The 24,300-nt window shown below is 49.3% G+C and overlaps 2 protein-coding genes across 7 annotated transcripts in view; one reads left to right on the forward strand and one right to left on the reverse strand.

The window, feature by feature from the left end:
• Positions 1-863: 863 nt before the first annotated feature.
• Positions 864-3,830, forward strand: Ckb (creatine kinase B). Its single transcript, XM_041633418.1, has 8 exons — positions 864-1,002; positions 1,256-1,463; positions 1,653-1,807; positions 1,885-2,017; positions 2,157-2,328; positions 2,925-3,048; positions 3,185-3,374; positions 3,455-3,830. The coding sequence occupies exons 2-8, from the start codon at positions 1,271-1,273 to the stop codon at positions 3,631-3,633; spliced, it is 1,146 nt and encodes a 381-aa protein (XP_041489352.1). The 5' UTR covers positions 864-1,002; positions 1,256-1,270; the 3' UTR covers positions 3,634-3,830.
• Positions 3,831-16,173: 12,343 nt separating this feature from the next.
• The window catches only part of Mark3 (microtubule affinity regulating kinase 3), a 90,013-nt gene continuing 81,886 nt past the window's right edge, over positions 16,174-24,300 (reverse strand). For 2 of the 6 annotated variants that reach the window (XM_041633120.1, XM_041633116.1), the window contains 3 exons: positions 20,031-20,057; positions 18,548-18,592; positions 16,174-16,716 (listed from right to left, as the gene is read on the reverse strand). In XM_041633120.1, coding sequence (XP_041489054.1) covers positions 16,371-16,716; positions 18,548-18,592; positions 20,031-20,057 — 418 coding nt within the window. In that variant the 3' untranslated portion in view covers positions 16,174-16,370. The remainder of the gene's footprint in view (positions 16,717-18,547; positions 18,593-20,030; positions 20,058-24,300) is intronic. The other 4 variants (XM_041633121.1, XM_041633117.1, XM_041633122.1 and 1 more) reach the window with 2 other exon arrangements.

Genomic DNA, 24,300 nt, shown 5'->3' on the forward strand with positions numbered 1-24,300 from the left:
TCCAGAAAAGATGAAGTGGCTGGCAGCTGCAGACAGGGTGCGAATGTCTGTCTTCACAGAGGAGTTCACAGCCGGCACTATCTGGGGTCAGCCGTCCACATTTCCTCATACTTGGGTGTGTGAGGCTGGGGAAGAGAGACTGTTTCCGTGTGTTGGTTCTGATTAGTGAGCTTGTTTTTAATGGGTGCTTTCTCCACTCCGTTTGCCTGTCGACTGTGGGTACTGTCTTTGTGGGTGGGGTGGTAGGAACCGGTCTCCTGAGTTAAGGGCCAGGGGATGGAGGTTTGGATTCTCAATCTCTCACAGCTCAGAGTCTTGAATCTTTTAGGGTCTAAGTCCAAGTGTTTTGGCTCGGTTCCTCAGAGTCCTCCCAAGGTCAGAACACCCTGGGTGCTTCGGGGCTGGACCTCAGCCAGACTGCGCCTCTGGTGCTGCATCAAGAACACCCAGGAGATGCCTGCGGGCACCTTGAGGAAGGTCAGTGGCTCTGAGCCATTTCGTACCGTCTGGATGCAGTGGATGGACACCGTACCTAATGTTAAAGACCTGGAAGCTCTCGATAGGTCCCTTGCCACCGCGGTCTGCCAGACAAGGGAGGAGGTAGGGGGAAGGCAGGAGCCCCAGGACCAGCTGGCTTTCCAGACTCAGTTTCCCGCAGCGAGGCAGTGTGTGAAGCAGGTCTACCAAGAATACTTAAGGCCCTGGGGTTCTGCCTTGGGGATCCTGCGAGAGCGCCGCAGGGGATAACTAAGCTACGCCGGGTGGAGACTCGGGAACCGCTGGGGTGGGCTGCTAGGGGGTGTTAAGGGCTGCTGCCACGGACAAAGCAACGGCACCACCCCAAAGCGCGGACCAATAGAATGAATGGGCTATAAATAGCCGCCAATGGGCTGCTGGCAACGCGTCCCTTAAGAGCTCCGGAGCAGCGAGCGGCCGCCGTTCGTCTGTGCTGCGCCTGGAGCTGGTTAGGCACTTTGCATCCCCGCTCTGTTCGGCATCCTGGTGAGCGGGTCCAAGGGTCAGGGGTAACCGCGCGGGGCGCCACGCGGAGGGGTGCGGGACTGGGGTGTCACGCGCAGCCGTGCTGCCGGGAGCGCGCACCGGACCCGCCCGGGACCAGGGATGCACGGGCGCCGGGTGCAGACGGTGCAGACCCCGCTGACCTTGGCATCGTCCGGGGGAAGCTACGGAGGTCTCGAGCGGTCTGCAGGTCCCTCGGTGTGCAGACCTCCTCTGACCCTGCGCTTTCCTGCAGCCCGTCGCCGCCGCCATGCCCTTCTCCAACAGCCATAATACGCAGAAGCTGCGCTTCCCGGCCGAGGATGAGTTCCCTGATCTGAGCAGCCATAACAACCATATGGCCAAGGTGCTGACCCCGGAGCTGTACGCCGAGCTCCGTGCCAAGTGCACGTCAAGCGGCTTCACCTTGGACGACGCCATTCAGACTGGCGTAGACAATCCGGGTATGCACACCCCTGTAGGCGTCTGACTTCCGTCTCCCCAAGAAACCCCAGGGCAAGGGTCCCACTGCCCTTCCCTCAACCTCTGGCGGGTTGGGGTCCCCTGATCCCCTTCCCGCGCTCAGCCGCAGGGGCCTCAGCAGCTCGCTCCAGCCTGGTGGTGACGTCACTGTCGCCGCGCCCCTCCCCCAGGCCACCCGTACATCATGACGGTGGGTGCAGTGGCGGGCGACGAGGAGACTTACGTCGTATTCAAGGACCTCTTCGACCCCATCATTGAGGACCGGCATGGCGGCTACCAGCCCAGCGATGAGCACAAGACTGACCTCAACCCCGACAATCTGCAGGTGCGGGGCTGCCGGATCAGGGCGTGATGGGGAGAGGGGCCTCGGGGCTCACTCCCGCCACCACTTTGCGTCCTCAGGGCGGCGATGACCTGGACCCCAACTACGTGCTGAGCTCGCGGGTGCGCACGGGCCGCAGCATCCGCGGCTTTTGTCTTCCCCCGCACTGCAGCCGCGGGGAGCGCCGCGCCATCGAGAAGCTGGCAGTAGAAGGTAGGGGTCTGGTATCTATCTGCCCGTAGAGCAGCTGGGACTGAGAGGGTCAAAGGTCCAGCCTCTCGTGCGCGGGTATACACTGTTTGGGGCCGGGCACTTGCCCGCCCACCCGAGACTTGAACCCTGCACTCTGCAGCCCTATCCAGCCTGGACGGAGACCTATCAGGCAAGTACTACGCGCTCAAGAGCATGACCGAAGCGGAGCAACAGCAGCTCATCGACGACCACTTCCTCTTCGATAAACCTGTGTCGCCTCTGCTGCTGGCCTCCGGCATGGCCCGCGACTGGCCGGATGCTCGCGGTATATGGTACGAGCCCTCCCCCCCCATCACAGTCCCCCGGAGGGTGGAGCCCGGCCTGAGCTCACGGTTCCGTGCGCAGCGTCACCCAGTCCCAGCCCTCCTCCTCGCAGGTGACCTTGATCCCGCAGGAGTGTGAGAACCTGCGCTGCGGGAGGCCGCAGTCTACAGGGAGTTAAGGGTTGTGACCAGTCTCTCGGGAGCCGGTGCTTCTTGTTTTCTCTCCTCCTTCTCACCCCCATACCCCGCCGGGATTCTGCCAGGTGCCAGTGACGCAAAAGCCTCCGCACCCGTCCGGGCAGGGTTCCTACTCCTGCGGACTGTGAGGGCGGAGGCGTGCTTCCTCCGGGGGGCTGCTCCGCCTGCTTCAGTCCCTTGCTTGCCACACACCACGTGATTGGTGCCCTGTTCGCCCTGCCTTCCTCCAGTGTTGCTGGGATGGGAGTCTTGGCGACAGCCCACACTGCTGTACCTCTCTAGAATAAGCACCTCCGTGACTTTGGAAGCTCTCTTTTGTTTGAGGGTCACCCATAAGGTGTCGTTTTGGATGTGATCTAAGACTGTATTCTGGGAGGGTGTTTGGCTTGACTGAACCCCTTCCCCAGGCACAATGACAATAAGACTTTCCTGGTGTGGATCAACGAGGAGGACCACCTGCGGGTCATCTCCATGCAGAAAGGGGGCAACATGAAGGAAGTGTTCACCAGATTCTGCACTGGCCTCACCCAGGTCAGGCCTGGTGCCCACACTCTAGGGGCTTGGTTCCTGGGAGGGGTTGGGGCAGAACCCAGAGTCCACATCTCCCCGCGTTCCTTGGGGCTTCCAGTCAGGTTTCCCCTCTGAACTCTCCCTTCCCCACCTCCAGATTGAAACCCTCTTCAAGTCCAAGAACTATGAGTTCATGTGGAACCCTCACTTGGGCTACATCCTCACGTGCCCATCGAACCTGGGCACTGGCCTGCGGGCAGGTGTGCACATCAAGCTGCCCCACCTGGGCAAGCATGAGAAGTTCTCGGAGGTGCTCAAGCGGCTGCGGCTTCAGAAGCGAGGCACAGGTGAGCGGCAGGCAGCACAGGTGAGGGGGCAGAGGGTTCAGGTTTCCTCGGTCCTGCTGACCTGTTTTCCCCCTCCCTAGGCGGTGTGGATACCGCTGCTGTTGGTGGAGTTTTCGATGTCTCCAACTCGGACCGCCTAGGCTTCTCCGAGGTGGAGCTGGTGCAGATGGTGGTGGATGGAGTGAAGTTACTCATTGAGATGGAGCAGCGGCTTGAGCAGGGTCAGCCTATCGATGACCTTATGCCTGCCCAGAAGTGAAGCCTGGCCCTCACCGTCACCAGCCTGCTGCTTCCTAACCTAATACCCGGGCAGTGCCCGCCATGCATCCCTGATGTTTGCCGCAGCGGCTGAGCCCTTTAGCCTCGCTGTAGAGACTTCTGTCGTCCTGCGTAGAGTTTATTTTTTTGATGGCTAAGCTGTTGCTGACACTGAAATAAACTAGGGTTTGGCCTGCCCTATGTCTCATGAGTTGTGCCTCTCCTTTCCTAGGGACAGTGACATGGGTGAGTGGCCTGGCTGGCCATTTGTGTCAACTGGAAGATGGCATATTAGCCATAGAAGATACGGGGTGGAGAGGGAGGGAGGGAGGTGCTCTCTTAAGACTTTCAGTTCCAGCCTGAGCATCTAAGGACACTCCGTTTTGCAGGGTGGAGCCTAGCATTTCCTCAGCTCCAGCCAGAGGAGGGAGTCAGAAACTTGACCCGCTCCCAGTTCCTTTCTGCTGTCTTCCCGGCAGCCTGAAAATCCAAAGTTCCACCCCTTGCTTCCTCCCCCCTCCAGGCCCCACCCTTCTCCAACACCTCCTCCAGCCTCTTCTTCGGGATGCTCAGTGGCCTCCTCTTGGTCCCTGAGCCCAGCTCTCTAGCCCCATGCAGCTGCAGCAGGGTCCTTCCAGTCCACTCCCCTTTATTTACAGCTTGTTCTCCAGGGCCCTGATGGTTGGGAGGAGGCACTCATGTTCCCATTCATCTAGCTTCTGTGCCACGTCATCTAGGAGACAGAGTAACTCTGCTATGACCTATCATGGACAAGTCAAGGGGAAGGAATTACAAGGCTCACATCAGGGGCCCTGGACAGAAGACTGGGCTGTCTAAAGAGCCATCTTCCCGGTGGCCTATCCTGGCTGGGCCTCATGAAGGGATCTGGCCCACATTTGAAAGTGAGAAAGGACATCAACCCAGGGGCTGGAAGTATGGTTCCCACCCACACAGCGCCTCCTCCAAGATGAGTCTTGTGCTGCCACCTGCTGGTCGCTGTCACTACATGCTTGTCCACTAAAGATCACGGACATTGGAACATGGTATACTCATCCATCTCGTTGGGTAGGCTGGGCGCAGGGCAAGGCAGGTCCCCTGGGAGTGCTCCTCTCCTCGGATGTCCTAATTAGTTCCTAGCTAGAACTTTTGTCAAGAAGGCCGGGGGCCTAGGCTAGACCAGGATGGGGGCTGGCATCAACTCAGCTTTGATGTCCTCCAGCCAGTGGCTGGCCCAGCCATGCTGCAGGCTTCAGTCTGGTGACAAGAAGCGGTCCTTCGACCACCTCCATGGACAAAGCAGGGATGGATGCAGGCAGGGACAGGAGGCACAGGGGGACATGTATGGCCAAAACACTCCATGTCTGCTGTTACAACCTCAAAAACAAAAACAGAACGGCGGGAGGCAGGAACACAGTACCCCTGCAGTGTGGTTCAGCTTCCTATAACTGCCTGGAACACTGCCCTTCCTCCTTCCCTTGAACTTGGAAGAGAAACTGTGTCCCACTGGAAGTGGGCAGAGCACTGAGCATCCCTCTCCCCACCCAGACCCTAAGGATCCGGAGAACTACAGTTGGGAACCCAACTCTGTCTATGCATGCCTCACTGCACATCCAGGAAGACCCCAGTGGGCAGAATTTAGCCTGAAAAGATTTTGAACCTCAGGATTCTCCTGGTATCTGGGCTTTCCTACGTACCTCAAACTCTTCCAGCCAGCAGGAGAATTTGGGTGCTTGCGTTCCCTCTGCAATGTGCTGCATGTTTCACTGTAAGCAGCACTGGAGCTGGGGCTGAAGCAGGGTTTGTACACATGCCACTCTGATGGCTCCATCTGCCTGCCTGCACTCACCAAACAGCCCTTCTTTTCCTCTGGATTTGAGAGTCAAATGAATTCACTGAGCCTGGCTTCGCCCTGCTGGGATGGAACCTGGGGGTGGATGCAAGGAGGAGGGCACCACGCACCTAGGCGGCAGGGGTGGGGCACAGCTCCCTGGGGCACCTGGGTCACACTAAGCGTCCCCCTCCCGCCCTGGCACACCTGGGAACGCCCTGATTTCTTGCCAGGAACAGCCAGAGAAGAATTTCAAGTTCGAGCCACCAGCACTGCTTGGGGTTGTCCTTTGATAGGGATGAGGGGTGAGTGCTCTGTCCACCGAGACTCTTTAAGTGGGGTTCCTAACCTCCAATCACCCACGCTAACAGAACCCCTCCCCAACCCCACCTTGGCGCTGAGAGAATTTCTAGACACTGACTAGGAAGACTGTAAGCCTACAGAAATAACCAGGAGACACAACTGCTTAGAGCAGGAAAGAGCTGGTCAGGGCTGTTTACCTGCAAAGAGCCCAGCCAACCCCACCCCTCCCACTTTGCTCCGGCAAACTTCACACTCACTGGCGTATAGACAGGCTGAGGAAGCAGAGAGGCAAGCACGGGTTATAAAACAGCTCGTACCGAGATCCCACACAGATTATGTATGGAAAAACCCCCAGAACAGTCGTCGGCTGTGGGTGGTGGGGGAACAGGTGATTTCCTTCTTTATACTTCTTTTTCCAAATTTCCTTCAGTGAACATGCACTGCTTATATAAGGCAATGCTTTTCGCCCTGTTGAGGGTCAAACTCGGGCCTTTGCACACGCTAGGTAAAGTGCTCTGCCACTGGGCGACACCCCCAGCCCTCTCTTGCCTCCAGCGAGCAGCAGCTGGGATTATGGATGTGCGCTACTGTGCCTTTTGCGGTGCAGTGTTTAGGATTAAACTAAGGGCTTTGTACTACTAGTTAGAGATCTGCTGACTGAGGTATTGCCCCAGCCCCACCCCAGTAAAATTGGGAGTATTGTTCTTTTTTCTTCTATTTATATTCTAAGAATTTAATGTATCACAGTTGGTAGGTAGTCCATTCAAACAGTACCAGGAAGGAATCCACTGCCACCCTATTCTGATGGGGAAACTGAGGCTCAGAAAAGCCTCATTCTAGGTCAAGTGGAGCTCAGTTAAGCCTCGTCATGGGCTTACTTCCCCTGCTTTTTAACTGGGGCTTTCAGGACTCTCAGGGGTGGGTCCTGCTTCTCCCAATAGTAGTTTAGAAGGCTGCAATTGCCTGCAGGGTTCTTTACACTGCACTTCTTCCTGACCAGCCTGGTACTTAGCAAGCCTCCCAGGTGTCCAAGGCAGCTACCCATAGAACTCACAGGGTTGCAGGTTAACTCTTCCACAGTGACAACCTAAGAAGCTGGGACCCACATCTGGGTCAGGCAACTTCCCGCTTCACTTCAAACACTGCTCTCTGCTTTGCTGAGGACACAGCAAGGGTTTTGGCTGGGGCTCACGTCCTGACTCCCACACCTTGTCAGATATAGTTCCCACTTAAAGATGAACAGTAGCTGGTGTGGTGACACGCACCTTTAGCCATGGCAGGTGGATCTGAGTTCCAGGCCAGCCAGGACTCTTAAGTACTGTTGGCTTATGGTACCCTGGTAGGAGGACAACGCTTTGGTCCTTAGCTTGGCTAGGTGCTAAGACTGACATTCAAGCAGCCACCTTGGTATCCAAGTATGAAGCATGTACGTGGCAGGTGGGATCCTGTTTGTACCACCTAGTCACTAGGTCCTAGCGGGAATTTGTATGGGGCCTAAACCACTCCAGGGAGAGATCAACTGGGACCGGCGGTCCAGAGCTCTCCACAGCAGGCTCACCACAGAGCAGGCCAGGCCTGGGGTCACTGGGGTTGGAATGTGGGTGGAATGGAGGCAGACCAGGCTCTGGGTGGCCCCAGGCCTATCTACGCTTAAATGACTCACTAGGTTGGGCTGATGGTGTCAGGCTGTCCGGTGGCTTTGTGTCCACCTCACAGCAGGGCTCCATTTTGCATATTCTACTGGGCTTACACCAGCAAAGTGGTCCTGCTCCAGTGCATTCTGAAGCTGCCTCACTGTTCCCTTCAGCTTGTGTGCTTGGCCACTTCCTTTTCCTCATGCTGACCATGCCAAGGGTCTTCCAAAACAAATCTGTTCCATTGAAAGTGAAGTCTAGTTCTGAAAAATGCCTCTGCCTACTCAGCAGCCCTGTGCTGAACCCGATGTTCAGACAGAAGGGCAGCTCATCCCAGCCAGACCTGGAGCTGTGGACTCTGGCCTGCCAGGGACCACTTGCGCTGCTGCCTGAGAGAGGCCTCACCTCTTCCTCAGTCCTGGAGAGAAGGGGCCAGGCGCTGCTTTTCTCTGGCCTCCAGTCAAGGATGACACGACTTTGCTTCTTTAGCAGAGTCTCAGTGCTTGCTTAAGTCCACTCTGTAATGCAACCCTGCAAAATGTGTGGTACACTTCCTGCCACCAGGACAAAAGGACATGCAGCAGGATGAGAGGGTCCATTCCCTAGGACTCATAGGATGGGGGAGGGGTGTGGCTAGTGGGTAGGGAGCGGCAGGTACAGGCCCAGAACGCCAGCCAAGGTAGTCTGAAATGGGCCTCCTGAGATTGGAGGCTCCTGCTCTGAGGCTCCTTTACCCAGGACTTCTGGGACTGTGCCAATGAAAATAACTATCTGCTGCTTCCATGACTGCTTTGAGAATGTGTCTGCATGGCCCACGCCTGCTGGCAACTCCCTCGAGGAGGCAAGCCAGTGCAAATCTTGCTTTAGAAGGCGTGGCAGAGTCAGGCTGCATGTCAGGCCTTTCTTCCAGATCTCTGGAGCCAGTCATCCCCTACAGTGAGGTCTGTCTTGGTCTGGGAATGGCACACATATTCCCCACGGAGCCAGCACACTCCGTAGTGAAGTCCTGAGGATGGAGTACCCTAAGAAGTGCATTGTTTCAGATATACCCTACTGGGGACTCGCTGGTGTTGGGAGATGAGCTGGGCTCTGTGCCGCCTTCCCACCTATGGCTCCTCCCTCTTCCGCTGCACTCCCTGTGCCTGTCATCTCTGCCTTTGTCCTACTGGTGCTACCCTTTGGCCTCCTACATGACCCAGTCTGTCCCTCTCTGCCTGGACACTGAGCTTCTCAACAATAGGGGAGTCTACACCTTGTCCATTTTTGCACCTCTAGGATCAGCACGAGGTATTCCAGAGTAGCCCCTCCCCCAAATCAACAGAGATACATTATGTGACTGACAAAGGGCCCTGAGCACTTAACTATTCCCTTCTGATTTGAACTTAATCTTCAATACGTAAGTCCTGATTACAGCAAAGTCTGGGGCAGTGCAGGAAGCAGATGTCCAGCTTCCGGAGCCCTGAACAACACTGAGGGTACAGCACTGAAGGTGTGACAGGAGGGGCCGAGATCCCAGGATGGGAGGATGGCTTAGCTCTGGAGGGACAGCTGGGTGTGGTCAGTCAGCAAGAGTCACAGTAGCACTCGTTTCTCGTTTACTTATGTGCATTGGTGTTTTGCCAGGGGTGTTGGGTCCCCTGGAACTGGAGTCACAGGCAGTTGTGAGCTGCCATGTGGGTTCTGGGAATTGAACCTGGGTCCTCTGGAAGGACAGTCAGTGTTCTTAACCACTGAGTTATCTCTCTAGCCTCCTTGTTTCTCTTTTTAAAATATATTTTTATATGTGTCTGTGTGCCATGTGTGCAAGTGCTTGCAGAGGCCAGAAGAGGGCACTGGACACACTGGATGGAGATGCAGCTGAGGTTGTCTGATGTGGGTGCCAGGAACTCAGCATCCCTCAAGAAGCAGCAATTGCTCTTAGCTGCTGAGCAATCTTTCCAGCCCATTTATTCGTCGTTCTAGTGAGGCTCCACAAGGCCCCAATTCACCAATGACCAGGAGTCACAAGATGAGTACCCAGGGTTCTCGGAAAATAAGGAGCTCTGGGCTTGCAACCAATCAGCTTACCCACACTGACATAAGAAGACCCACAGCCAAGCAAAGTCAGTGCCAGGGGGAAGAAACCATTATGGGGCATGTTTCCTTGGCCACAGATTGTTGGGGTCTAGTCCATACCCCAAGGTGAGCCCTTGGGACAGATGAGGCTTTCCCATGGAGGAGAATCATGGTTTGTGATGTGAGGAAGCACTGGCTCCTCCAACTGCCCAAGGCCGAGGCTTACTTCTTTTTCACAGGCTGAGATCCAAATGGTAGCTGGGAGATGGTGGCACATGCCTTTAATCTCAGTACCTGGGAGGCAGAGGCAGACAAACCTCTGAGTTCTAAGCCAGCCTGGTCTACAGAGCAAGTTCCAGGACAGCCAGGGCTACACAGAGAAACCCTGTCTCACCCCCGCCACACACCTAAAGAAAGAAATCCAATGGGACAAGACCCCTGAGATGGGAGATAAAAAGCAGTGCCCTAGATGTGGTTGCTCATACTGTAACTCCAGTATTTAGGTAGACTGAATTAGGTTTGGGATTAGAAAAGCTACACGGTGAGTTCCAGCACAACATGGGCTAAAATCTGTCTCAAAATACAAATAAAAGCCGGGCAGTGGTGGCACACATCTTTAATCCCAGCACTTGGCTCTCTGTGAGTTCGAGGCCAGCCTAGTCTTAAAGAGCTAGTTTCAGGACAGGCTTCAAAGCTACAGAAGAACCCTGTCTTGAAAAACCAACCAACCAACCAACCAACCAACCAACCAAACAAACAAACAAACAAAAACAAAAGTAAAGAAACCCAGGGCTTGGCATGGTGGTGCACACCTTTATCTCAGTACTTGGGAAACAGAGGCAGGAGATGTGAATTTCAGGCCAGCCAGCTAGCCAAGGCCTGCTGAGAAACCTATCTCAAAAATCAAAGCAACAGCCAGGGAGTGGTGGTGCAAGCCTTTAATCCCAGCACTTGGGAGGCAGAGGCAGGTGGATTTCTGTGAGTTTGAGGCCAGCCTGGTCTACAAGAGCTAGTTCGAGGACAGGCTCTAAAGCTACAGAGAAGCCGGGCGGTGGTGGCGCACGCCTTTAATCCCAGCACTCGGGAGGCAGAGGCAGGCGGATCTCTGTGAGTTCGAGACCAGCCTGGTCTACAAGAGCTAGTTCCAGGACAGGCTCCAAAACCACAGAGAAACCCTGTCTCGAAAAACCAAAATAAATAAATAAATAAATAAATAAATAAATAAATAAATAAATAAAGCTACAGAGAAACCTGTCTCGAAAAACTAAAAAAAGAAAAAAAAAATCAAAGCAACAATCATAACAAAACCCCAGAATGTAAAACAAGGCAGAAAACTAAGGACCATTCTTACCTAGCTGTGAACCATGAGTTACAGTAATGACTAGCCTGGCAAAGCACACCCATGTGTGTGATAGTGGCACACATGTTACAGGGGTAACAAACTGAAATATTTAAAAATTAAGCCAGGTACTGTTGTGTACACCTTCAATCCCACAGGATGCAGAGGCAGTAAGATCTCTTTGAGTTTGAAGCAAGCCTGTTCAATATTATAGTAAAACTGTCTCAAAATAAAAAGCAAACAGTAATGGCAAAATCAACAAAAGATCAGGCAGTTTGGGGGAGTCGAAGCCACAATCCCATACAACACCGTGGCTGTATTCGCAGGCCAGCCTCTGGGTCTCCGCCCACTCTGCCCCACATGAAGGGCTCTGATGGCTGGAGGTCAGTAGATTAGAGGGCTTAGCTGACCCCACAGCTGTGCCTGTCTCGGGAGGAACGGCCATGGGGGTGTGTGTGAAACTCAGCCACTAAGACTGTCATGCCTTTTGAGACATCTAAAACTTCTTAACACTCCAGCACACCCCCATTCTGCACTTCTGGCTAGCAGTATTCTAGGTACTTGGATGCAAGAAAAGGAGATGGAGCTTCCCTACAAGCCTTACGTTGTAGGGTGGGGACGGCAGGCAGCCATCTTGGTAGTCAACTGTGGACTCCAATGTGGAGAACAGTCCTGCAGGGAGCTCTGTCTGAAGAGCACCAACAGCCTCTCACTTGCTGCCACCTGTGTGCTAGCTAGCCTCACTGCCTCTCCCCTGACCCCTCTCAAGAGGATCTCATTATGAAGACCCACTGTCCTGAAAGTCACTTTGAAGATCAGAGATTTTTCTGCAACCTCCACCCCTGCCAGGTGATGGTATCCATTTTTCTTACTAAGTTTCCACTGGTTGGCAATGTCTTCTCCCAAGAGCCGTAAGAGCTAATGAGAGGGCTAATCCGGAGGAGGAGTGATCCCTGCCAAGTGGTTACTGAAATGGCGCCTGTACCCAGGCCCTGGATGTGCTCTGTCATAGTCACGCACTGGCACGTTATGTCAGGGTTCTTGCGGAGTGGCTCTGATGTTCAGGCTGCCCGTCTGTTCTCTGACTAGCAGGCCTGAGTCAAAAGTTATTACTGTCTTTCTTTTTGTTTTCTTTTGTTTTGTGAGACAGGGTCACACTGTGTAGCCCTGGCTAGCTCAGAACTCAGATCTGCTTGCCTCTGTCTCACACGAGCTGGGATTAAAGGCTGCGCCACCACACCAAATTGTGCCATTCTGACTTTCGGAGGAGGCAGCTGGGAGGGGTTAGAACCACTGGGCCAAGAAAGGAGTCTGTACTGAGCCTACTGCTCAGTGGTACTAGCATGTTTAAGGTCTTTGGTTCAATCCCCAGAAACACACACAAACACACACAGTCAGTCTCTCAAAACAACAACAACAAAAAAAAACATACCAAACAAAACCCACAAAAACTACTTGACAGGCAGTGGTGGTTCACACCTTTATTCCCAGCACTGGAGAGGCAGAGGCAAGTGGGCCTGAGTTTGAGACCAGACTGGTCTATATAGTAAGTTCCAGGACAACCAGGGCTATAAAGAGAAACCTCATCTGGGATGGGGGGCAAAAAATACAATGTTTTTCCAGACAAGAAGATTCACTCTACCAAGAGTTCAAGATCAGCCCAAGCTACAAGAGATACTCTCTGAAGCCGGGCGGTGGTGGCGCACGCCTTTAATCCCAGCACTTGGGAGGCAGAGGCAGGCGGATCTCTGTGAGTTCGAAACCAGCCTGGTCTACAAGAGCTAGTTCCAGGACAGGCTCCAAAACCACAGAGAAACCCTGTCTCGAAAAACCAAAAAAAAAAAAAAAAAAAAAAAGATACTCTCTGAAAAAAACCAAAACCAGACCAAAACCAAAGGTGTCTGTGCACCAGACTGCCAGACCTATCAAGGCACACACATCAATTACTAGGTCACTCTGTCTAGTCCATCATTGCCCATCCACCCTCTTTGTGGCCTGGACAAGGTCTTGTTCTGAACAGCTGTCTTGAAGACAGTACTATGAGCTATAGGACCCCTGAACTGATATACTGAGAAGACTTGTACTAATGCACTGACCAGCCGCGAACTGAGAACAGAAATGTGCACCACCACACCTGGCTCTAATTCAGTTTCTGCAAAGGTGCTGATCCCCCCCGCCCCCCAGTAAAATGCATTTTGAAATGGTCCTGCTTCAGAATGGTACTCACTCTCCCTGGGCCTTCCTACGCCTGAGATCCTCTGCTACATCACAGGGGAGAACTCGGCACCCATGAACTTGCTCCCCTGCAAAGTACTTTTTAAACCCATCGCCCCCCCCCCCCATGTTAAATTAACTCACACTGCCCTTGAACTCCTGACACTTGCCTCCACCTCCAAGTGTGGGGATGACCTGTTTGTGCTCCACCACAGGGAGCCTTCGATTTCTGCACAGTGGACCAGCATTTCCAGGGATGAAAAGAGGTCCTAGAAGTCTGGCACATTTTTCTATGGTAGGAAAGTTAGCATATTAACCCTATCCTCAGGATCACACTGCCTGCCAAGTTCCCTAACTTGAGACATTCCCAGGAAGTAGACAAAAATAGATAGATAGATAGATAGACAGACAGATAATGTGGCACTGTCTAGGTCTCAAACTTCTTTCAATATTAATGCTTTATTTTGGACTTTGAAGAAAGGATGTGTTCCTCATATGTTGCCACTAATAAACATCAATTTTAGTAAGCTTTCTAGTTAGGCAGTGGCACCACACACCTTTGATCCCAGCACTCAAGAGGCACAGGCAGTAGGATCTCAAATTTGAGGCTAGCCAGGTCTACAGAGTAAATCCCAGGACAGCCAGGACTACACAGAGAAAAACTGTTTTGAAAAAAAAACAAAGTAAGCCTTCTAAATACAACCAGTTCAGGAATACAACTGTTGATACTTCTCTTAGAGAGTTATTCATTTGATCCATACATTAAAATGTATCCGGACAGCAACAAAACAAAACCCAGCAGAGTGTCTGCATTCACACAGGAAGAGACTGTAGTCATGGAAAAGCAGTTAGCATGAGCAAGGTTTGGCTGGCTTGCCATGTAGTCCAGGCTGGCCTCAATTTGCAGAAATCTACCCACCTCTGCCCCCAAGTGCTGAGATTAAAGTTGTGCACCACCACGCCCAGCATGAGCCCTGTTTGACGGCAGGTATTATGTTTGGGGGCCGTCCCCTGATTAGATTTCTAGGGTAAGATTCTTTAAGATGGGGTCTCACTAGGTAGTCCTGGATGTCAAGGACCTCACTGCAGAGATCAGCCCACTTTGGTCTCCCAAGTGCTTTGATGGAAGGCATGTCACCATACCCAGCTTAGGGCAAGATTAAGGGAGTAACAGCTGGTCATGATCCTTGAAGAACAGTTCAGAGGTTCTACCTTGATGAGGAAAGTGCTAATTAGCAAAGATACAGTGGCCAAGGGCAGCAAAGGGCACAGTCTGCATGTGTAACTCAAGAGAAGCCCATGTGTACAGCACCCATTCTTGTCCTGGTGGGCCCTGCGATCCTTTAGAACATAAAGGGATATAAACATAGCCGGCAGCAGGCCAGGAGGCTGAACAGTCTCCTGACTTAACAAGGCAGGGCTACAGCAGCACTTTTCTCTAGAGGTCCTGAATCCCGGCACTAAGAGACGTATGACTTCAGGGTCACAGGGCAAGCAGTTTCCTGGAGTCTTAGCAGACCTTGTTAGGGTCCTTCCTCCTACTGTACTGCTGCTTGCCTGGCCACTTGTCCTGTGACTCCCCGCCACCCCCTTGTTTAGTCACGTGCTTCCTTCCACCGTGCTCTCCTGGGTTTCCAGTCCACAGCGGTCCCACCACACAGACTGTACTCATCAGTCTTTTCCTTACCTCACTCAGAGTGTTCCCAGAGTCCAGCTAGAGCCTGCAGCAGACCCGCCCCCAGCTGGCCATGCTGTCTAAAGGCCTCTGCTGGGCTCTCTTGTCTTCTAGTGCTCGCTCCTTACGATGAATTCCAAAACAGCTGCTAGAGATGGCTAACAACCAGAAGCACAGCTGGAAAACCCCTGCACCTTGCAGGGAAAAGCAGTTGCCACGAGGCCTAGTGAGTTGTCCTAATCACAGCTCCGCTCTTTTGCAGGCCTTGAGGACTCTGTGTCCTCTGGTGTTCCCAAGATGCTCTGCAATATAGTTTACACTACTTTTCACTATATCCCATTTCAAGCCTTCACTTCTTTTTAAAGGATAGTGTGTGTGTGTTAACATGCACGTGAGTGCACGTGTCCATGAAGGCCAGAAGTGCTGGATTTACTACCACTCACCTACCAGATATGAATGCTGGAAATTAACCCCTGCCCTCATCAAACGTAGTATGTGCTCCTAACTGCTCAGCATCCTTTCCAGCGTCTTATTCCCACTTCTTGTTTACTGTCTGACTGCTGGAATGAACGCTTCAAGGAGACAGGTATCTGTGTCTTTATTCAACCATGCTGTCTTGAGAGTGACTTGACCACAGCAGACAAGACAACAAACAGCTGCGACTTAAGCGGGAGTCCAGATTTCCTGACCCAGGTAAGAACCAATCAATCAACAGCTAACTAACAACTCTTAATCAATATACCAATATCCCTGTAACCTTAGAATGGGACACTAAGTGTCAAGTCCATCACCCTCTATACACCCACGTGGGCTCTGGAACAAGCTACAGAGCTGATTCACGTGTGAATCACAGAGAAGGGAAGGAATATCAGGACCGCATGGAAAAACCCACTCAGTGATGTCAGGGTCTGGTCCCTCAAGGGAATGCACGGTCCCCAAGGACTAAGCAGCGACTGCCTCTCCTGGGGACTAGGAGGGCTTCACAATGTCCTTCGCCTCTACTCAGCCCAATGGTGGAGGCAAGCAGCATGCTTCAGGACTGCCTTAGACTGAGGCTTCATACACCATTAGGAGACAGTGCAAGATTTTACTGAGAAAAAGTGAATTTTTAATTATCTTGTGAATCTACTTAGAAAAACACACACAAGCAATGTTCACAACTATAAATTTAAACCTTTTGCACTAAAAAAAACCCCCAGAAAACACAAAACAAACACAAAACCACAGGCATGAACTGTAAACCTGTATTAATTATCAACTAGTCTTAAGGTTAATTCTTAGCAGTAATTCAGTATTTTCCTTCTTGGCAATTGTAATGTTGTAGCACCAAATGATCTCCCACAGAGGTACTAGTAATGCTGGCTGCCAGTGTAAGGAGCTGTTTTCAATACAGTGCTTCCTTCCCACACACACCATCCACTCACACCACACACAGGAGTCATGTGCAGATGGTGTCCACTCTGACTCCCAGGGCAATGGAAACAAGACAGAGGCACGGGGTCACAGACTTTAATGTAGTGCATTCGTAGAAAAGGCCAGCCTTCGCTCCCAGGCGTGCTCTCGTCCTCAGACTTTAATGTCATGATTTAGAAGATGCAGACGTTATTGCCTAAATATTACTCTATACATTTCCATCAGTGTTCTGGAAAACACCTTAAATTGCTACTTAATTTACACCATAATTACTGGGTTACAGCTTTAGCTCATTGGCAATTTTGGAAGCAATATTTTTGAAAGCTATGGATGTCCCTGATATCCGTTTAAACCGGACCCCATTCAGAGACAGTCTTGGCAGCTTACAGACTTCCATCTCCCACTGTACCAGGTTCTCTGCGTGCCCGTCGCCATGGACACAGAAGAGCAGGAAGCGTTCCCTCTGCTCATAGTCGCAGTTATTGGCATCCAGCACTTTGCGGATCTCCCGCATCATATCACTGGGATCCATGGAACTAGTGGTTTTCATACTCCAGGTGAAGCGCAGTGAGCGAGGTTTTGCCTCTTTGTTTTCATCCTTTTGTTCCGAAGATACATTGCGACTGAAATGTACAGGGGCATGGTGATTTTTAATTGCACTGAAAACAGAATCTTTTCCACCTCACTCACTTGATTATCGATAACTTTAGCACAAATGATAACTGACCCCATGCATCTCACATTTACCAAAAGGCACACGCGTATATCCCCAATCTCTAAACATAAATAACGCACACAAAAATCTACCTGGCTGGGAAATGTCCAGGAGGCAGCTGTACTCCGGTGAGTACTGACCAGCAACCTCCTGCTCTTTCACCCCCAGCTTCTCTGTTACTATAGTTATGCTTGACACATGTACCACACAGACCAGAGCTCAAAGGCTGACTCAGCATTCCCAGCTTAGTACTACTGCCCCTCAGTTAGAGGAGTACACAGCTAAGCCACCATCTACCTTGTTGTTTCTCTATTTTATTAAAATTTCAATTTTATAGTTGAAAATATCCAAGTCATGGTCCTGTGGTACTAGCCACTCAGGAGGCTGAGTAGAGATCACAGGAGTCCAGGAGCTTGAAGAAAGCCTGAGTAACAGTGAGGCCCATCTCAAAACAGGGAAAACCAAACACTATAAATACCCACAACTCAGATGATCTAATCCTAACGAAACAGACGAAGAAATGAAATGCTCCAGCCCACTTTTCTGTGGATAACTGAAATGACTGGTCTGCATGAGGTGAGGGCTAAATTGCTACATTAGACACTCTACAAGTTATAATGGCAAGCATGAGCTTGGCAACAATTTGGGAATAAGGGAACCTTAGGTAAGGAGGCAAACAGCACAAAAACTATGGGCAGTCTGTTGGAGAGTCACAGAGGAGGAGTAAGGCGGCAGACAGGACTGACCGCATACACCTTAGTAACATTCAATGGAAGCAGAAGCAGAGGTTGGGTGTGCGTGCTTTCTCTCTTTTGTGGAAATGGTGGTCTCATGAGGCTCAGGCTGCCCTGCCCTCCTGGTCCCCCTGCTCTACATGCCAAGCACTGAACCATAGGTGTACACTACCATGTTTGCTAAGTTTCTATTTTCAACAGGGACTTTGTCAGCAAACACACAGAGGCAGGAAAGTGCAGAATGTACTAAAGACCACCCCAGAGCACGGATCCACCACCCTGGGTCACTGACCCTTACAGAGCACTTGCATGGCAAACCTTGTGTTGCTCCATACCAGGAAGAAGGTTCCACCATCACCTTCCTGTTGTGCATGGGCAATACACATGGAAAAGCAGAGCCTGCTCTAAGCTGGGACAGGCCTGGGAGGAGACTGCCTATAGCTCACTCCAAGTCTACCGTTAAAAGGCAGTTTACACAGTGTGCAGGGTCTAATAGGGACAGTTGGTCGAGCAGCAGGTGCCAAGGAAGATTCTCCCTTGGAACCGTAGCATCATCATAACTTGTACTGGAAAGCATGGTAGGAGGCCTACCACTAGAAATGGAATTCTGAGGCTACCTGTGATTCCACAGGCACAGTGAGTGCTACAGAAAACCCAAAGGCAAACATGAATTTACATAATATCATTTTAAGAGAAACACCACCTTCAGCCTTCCCAAACTTATTCAAGGCATCAAGGCACAAATGTAAAGCAGGGCTGAGGGTGCTCAGGAAGGCTCTCATGGCACACCAGTGCCCTCTTGTGGCTGCTGGCATGCAAAGCTGTCTCCTAGATCCAGCAAGCAGAGTCAGCAGCCTCAAGAACATTCTAGAATCAGAACCTTGCCGCAGCCCCAACCAGGCCCACTGTACTTAAATAACCAAAAACAGCAATGATCATCTAGGCCATAACAATGAGGTAGTTAAGAACTTAGAAAATATTTGAAGTAAAAAGCATTTCCCTCACCTTGAGCCCTCATATCTCCCGTTCCTCTCATATTCAGTTGGAAGCCTCAATGGACAGAACGTAGAAGCAAAGGAAAGTGGAAAAGAGAAAAGAAATCTTACACACTGGTCCACAGCTACCCGTTCATCAACACAAACATCATAAAATGGTATTTCGGTTACCACTAAACTAATTTAAACTCCTCCTCCATCTGACCGCTGATGATTATTCTCCATGAGGACAAAGCCATGGGAAGGGGCAGCTGTACATTCACATCAGTTTTCTTCCTGCTGTGCGCACTCATGGCTTTGGACTGCAGCTGCTCGGTTCTATGTTCTATTACCACGCCACACTGTATAACTTCCATTTAAAAAGAAGTGAGGTTATCAGTAGAACTCTACACTCTAATACAACACATTGTCCAATGAAAATTTGCTATTTGGGAAGATCACCTAAACATCATGAAGCGGTACTTGCAACAAAAAGGGTTTTTTTAATCTCCACTTTTTAAGATATCATGTTTTATAAACAAAAAATGTAACCTGGCCTTCCTGAGAGGCACACAAGCAGGAATTAAAACAATAACAGCATCTCTTGATGTAGCCCCGGCTGTCCCAGAATTCAGTACGTAGACTAGGCTGACCTTGAAGCTCACAGGGGTCTGCCTGTCTCTGCCTCCCAGGTGGCATTAGGACGTGCACCACCTGGTCAAGCAGCAACCTTCACAGCAGGGTTTCTGCCTTGTACGCGCACATTCCAAGGATGTCAATATCTGTGATTTGTCAACACCAAAAATATTAACCCACTGGAACCACACTAACTATCATGCTCTAGTATAACAATGACATATGGTTTCTTCATTGGGAAGTGACTTTTTAGGCAAAATGCTGTTTGCTCTTCAACTCTCCAAAAATATACAACATTTTTGCTGTGAGACTGTTCATACCTGAGTTTCTAAGTAAGCCAAACCAAATGAAGTAGGAGGATTTTATGCCTGTCTCCAACATTAGAGTATCAGCCACCTTGTCACATAAAGCTTTTGCCAATTCCATCCTCAGTAAAACACTTACCTTCTGCATGCTTTGAAGCTAAATCAGTAATTGTACACGTGATTACTGAACATCTCATTCTTTAAACAGGAGCATGCTAAGTGCTATTAGTACCAAGACAGAATTTATCTGGATGCTAAACGATTCTATTGAAGAAAGAGAGTGCACAAAGCATGCACAGGCCTTCTGCTGAGTGGGTGCTACAATTCCTTTAATATGCCCAACAGAGTTAATCTAGTTCTTTCCAGTTTCCTTTCAAGGATATGAGAATTTAGTTCTTAGCAGAAAGTTTAGTTTTAAAGAAAACAAAAACAAAAACAAAACCAAACAACAACAAAACAGGACCAAAAAAGCCAAACCTGGTGTTAATTGCAGGAGCCATTTGGGGTAGGTGGGGTGAGGATTGAAAAGAAAGTGTACATATAGGAATAAAAGTGTACATATATAAATCCTACCTTTTGATAAACCTGAATGACATGTTTCTAAAAGAAATTAAGCCAAAAAAAAATTAACAAAAAAGACTTGTACAAATTAAACAGAAAATCTAATTAATTATAGAAAGAATGGGAAAACAAACAAACCATGGCTCCTCTTCTGGCCAACAAGCAATAAAAACATTTGTTGAAGAAGTAAAATTATTATAAACATTTAAATTTTGAGCATGTCGTCTTTTAAACTGAAACATAAAAACATGTTTAGCCACAATAACTAAATCTATTAGAAACTTTTTAAAAAGATATATTTATTATGGATAGTGTTCCTCCTGCATATATGCCTGCAAGCCAGAAGAGGGCACCAGATCTTATTACAGATGGTTGTGTCAACATGTGGTTGCTGGGAATTGAACTCAGGACCTCTGGAAGAGCAGCCAGGGCCCTTAACCTCTGAGCCACCTCAACAGACACTCATTAGAGCTGTATATATCAAAGGCTGGTCTTGCCCTTACAGCCTGCTTTCAACTTGCCACCATGCCTGTGACTTCAATGTCTTAAAGAAATAACATGTACTTTGCAATGTACTTGTAATAAATACCATTTCTCAGATTCCTACAGACTATCTTATGAGCAGAACTCCTTCTTGCCTTCTGCTACATAAACAGATCGAATTACAAGTCATTTAGACATTAAGAGAATTATCACTGAGCTAGGTGTGATAGCATAAGAAGACAGAGAGGCCAGGCAGGCCTATAAAATCAGTTCCAGAGCCATGGCTATATAGCAAGATCCTGTATTAAAGAGGGTGGGGCTGGTAATGCTGCTTGGTAAAGTGTTTGCCTGGCATGCATGAAAACTCTGGGTTTGATCTCCAGTACTGCATGAAATGGGGGAATGGCTGGGCATATCTTTGATGTCTTGGAGATAGAGAGGCTGATCAGGAAATTCAAGGTCATCCTTGGCTACCTAGTAAGTTTGAAGCCAGTCTGGGCTACATGTAACCCTGTCTCAAAAATGACAAAACCAAACTGAAACCCAACAACAATAACAAAGTTAAGGAGACACATTGCTATGCTGAACAGAGTCTGACAAGATCTCACACACTAAGCACCTTTGGGCAAGTGCAGACAGGAAAAGCCCAGGGTTGTAATGGATACCACAGACAGACATATTCACCAAACAACATTTTTGGATTTTTCCTCTCTAATTTGGGGGTAACTCTGTACTGCTTTTAGGGAAGTCCAAAATCTTGACCTTGTGCACGGCCCTGTCATCTCTAACTGTGTTAGGCTCCATTCACAGCTATCCCAGAGTGCATGCAGCCTGGAACCACAGGTTGGACACACTTGCTTAGACAAACTGGAAAGTGTCTATTAGAGACAACACTGGTACACAGCAGGATAAATACTGTATAGAAGACTGTGCATATAAAATATTTTTAATTAGATGCTACATATAGATGTTTTTAAAATATTATTTCAAAATGATTATTAGTCTCTCCTCTCCTCTCCTCTCCTTTCCTCTCCTCTTCTCTCTCCCTCTCCCTCTCCCTCTTTCTCATTTTGCCGGCATGTATGATAGTGTTGAATTCCCTAAACTGGAATTACAGACAGCTGTGGGGTGCTGGGAATTGAATCTGGGTCCTCTGGAAGAGCATCCAGTGTTCCTAAACGCTGAGCCATCTCTTCAGCTCTGACAACAATGCCTTTTAAAAATTATATATTTTAGGTGTATGTGTATTTGCCTGCATTATGTAAGTGTACCACAAGTATGCAGGCCCAAGAAGGCCAGAAGGAGATGGGCTCTGTAAAACCAGAGTAGTACACAGTCATCAGCAACTGTGTGGATGCTGGGAATGGAACACAGGTGGTCTGAAGAGGAGGATAAAGAATTTCAAATGTAGTGTCAAGGATTTTTTTTTTTTTTTTTTTTTGGTTTTGCGAGACAAGGTTTCTCTGTGGCTTTGGAGCCTGTCCTGGAACTAGCTCTGCAGGCTGGTCTCGAACTCACAGAGATCCGCCTGCCTCTGCCTCCTGAGTGCTGGGATTAAAGGCGTGCGCCACCATCGCCCGGCTCAAGGATTTTTTTTAAAGATTTATTTATTTACATATATGAGTGTACTCCCTGCGTGTGCACTTGCAGGCCAGAAGAGGGAACTGGATTCCAATGCAGACGGTTGTGAGCTACCATGTGGTTGATTTGATGGAAATTGAATCCAGGACCTCTGAAAGAACAGCTAGGGCTCTTGGCTCAAAAGCCAGCCCCTATATTTTGGTAACTATTATTATTGGCTTTAGTTTTTTCATTTTTTCAAGACAGGGTTCTGAGACCCTATATAGCCCTGGCTTTTGTGGAACTCACTCTGTAAACCAGATTGCTGATTGGTCTCAAGGTCAGAAATCTGCCTGTATCTGCCTCCAAGCGATGGGATTAAAGAAATATAGAAAAATCCTTGGGGTGGAGAGATGGCTCAGCGGTTAAGAGCATTGCCTGCTCTTCCAAAGGTCCTGAGTTCAATTCCCAGCAACCACATGGTGGCTCACAATCATTTGTAATGGAGTCTGGTGCCCTCTTCTGGACTGTAGGCATACACACAGACAGAACATTGTATATATAATAAATAAATAAATATTAAAAAAAAAATCCTTGCACTCACGGGGCAGAGATAGGCAGATTTCTGTGAGTTCAAGGTCAGCCTGCCCAACAGAGAGAGTTCCAGGACATCCAGGACTATACAGAGAAACTCTGTTTAGAAAAACAAACAAAAATTCTACCTCAAATAAAAAGTAAAGAAACTGGGAGTAGGGTGGTTGATGAGATTGCTTGATGGTTAAGAACAGTAGATACTCTTGCAAAGGAAGTAGGTTTAATTCCTGACACCCACAAGGTAGTTTATAAGTATCTGCAACTCAGGTTCCAGGGGATCCAATGCCTTCTTTTTGAGTTTTGTGAGCATCAGACACACACAGACATACATGCAGGCAAATCATTCATGCATATAAAATAAAATTTAGGTGCTAGAGAGATGACTGCATTTTGCTCCTCCATAGGTCCTAAGTTTACTTCCCAGCAGCATCCACACGGTGGCTCACAATCATCTATATTAGGATTTGATGATCACTTCTGGTATGCACGTGTATATGCAAACAATAATAAAAAAACCCTTAAAAATCTTAAAAAAAACAAAACAAACACCAAACTACTAGAGGTGTCTATAACTTATAAAAATGGTGATTATCTATCTATCTATATATTTTTTTTTGGTTTTTCGAGACAGGGTTTCTCTGTAGCTTTGGAGCCTATCCTGGCACTAGCTCTTGTAGACCAGGCTGGCCTCGAACTCCCAGAGATCCGCCTGCCTCTGCCTCCCGAGTGCTGGGATTAAAGGTGTGCGCCACCACCGCCCGGCTTATCTACATTTTTTTTAAAACAAGAAACTGTAATATAATTTCTGTTCAAACACTGTATGGTATGAACCAAGTGCAACTAGAAAATGAACAGACAGTTCCTCACTGACCCTGGCGAGCAGCACTGCACTCAATGGGTGCTTCTGCAGCCACGAAGAGTTGGCTCAGACACATTTCTGGTTTAAGATATAAAATTGTGCCTAATCTTTCTGAATCTCATCTTTATTCTTCTACAGAATGTGGAACATCTATCCATGTACAGGACAGACTGGCGATGAAATAAAAATACGGTAGAGAGGACTAGGGAACAGATTATTAATATAGATGAATATACTGTTCAGCATAAATACGTGTGTATTACTTAGAGATACCTGTTAGGGAATATTATTTCAGGGTATGTGACTTTTTATGCAGCATCTGTTTAACTCTGTGAAGCTGTGATTCTTTGCCTGCCTAAAACACCTGATGGTCTAATAAAGAGCAGAGCGGCCAATAGCAAGGCAGGAGCCAGGCTAGGCGGGCTGAGAGACAGAGTATAAACAGGAGAGGTTAGGAGACTGAGCAGTAATAAAAAAAGGACAGCAGGGGCCAGCAACCCACGGAATAAGAATGAAAGATATACCAAAGTACGAGAAAGAAAACAACTAATTGGGGTGGGGGCTGGAAAGACTACTTGGTGGTTAAGAGCACTGGCTGATTTTCCAGAGGACTGGGGTTCAAGTCTCAGCATCCACATGGCAGTTTACAACTGTCTGCGACTCCTGTTCCAGGGAATCTGACACCCTTGCACAAACATACATGTAGGCAAAATACCAATGCACATAAAATACAAATAAATTATTTAAAAAAAAAAACACTATGTAGCCAGACGTGACCTTCAATAA

The sequence above is a fragment of the Microtus oregoni genome, unplaced genomic scaffold (assembly GCF_018167655.1).
Source record: "Microtus oregoni isolate MIOR12 unplaced genomic scaffold, Mior012 000043F_ref0000047, whole genome shotgun sequence".
NCBI lineage: Eukaryota > Metazoa > Chordata > Mammalia > Rodentia > Cricetidae > Microtus > Microtus oregoni.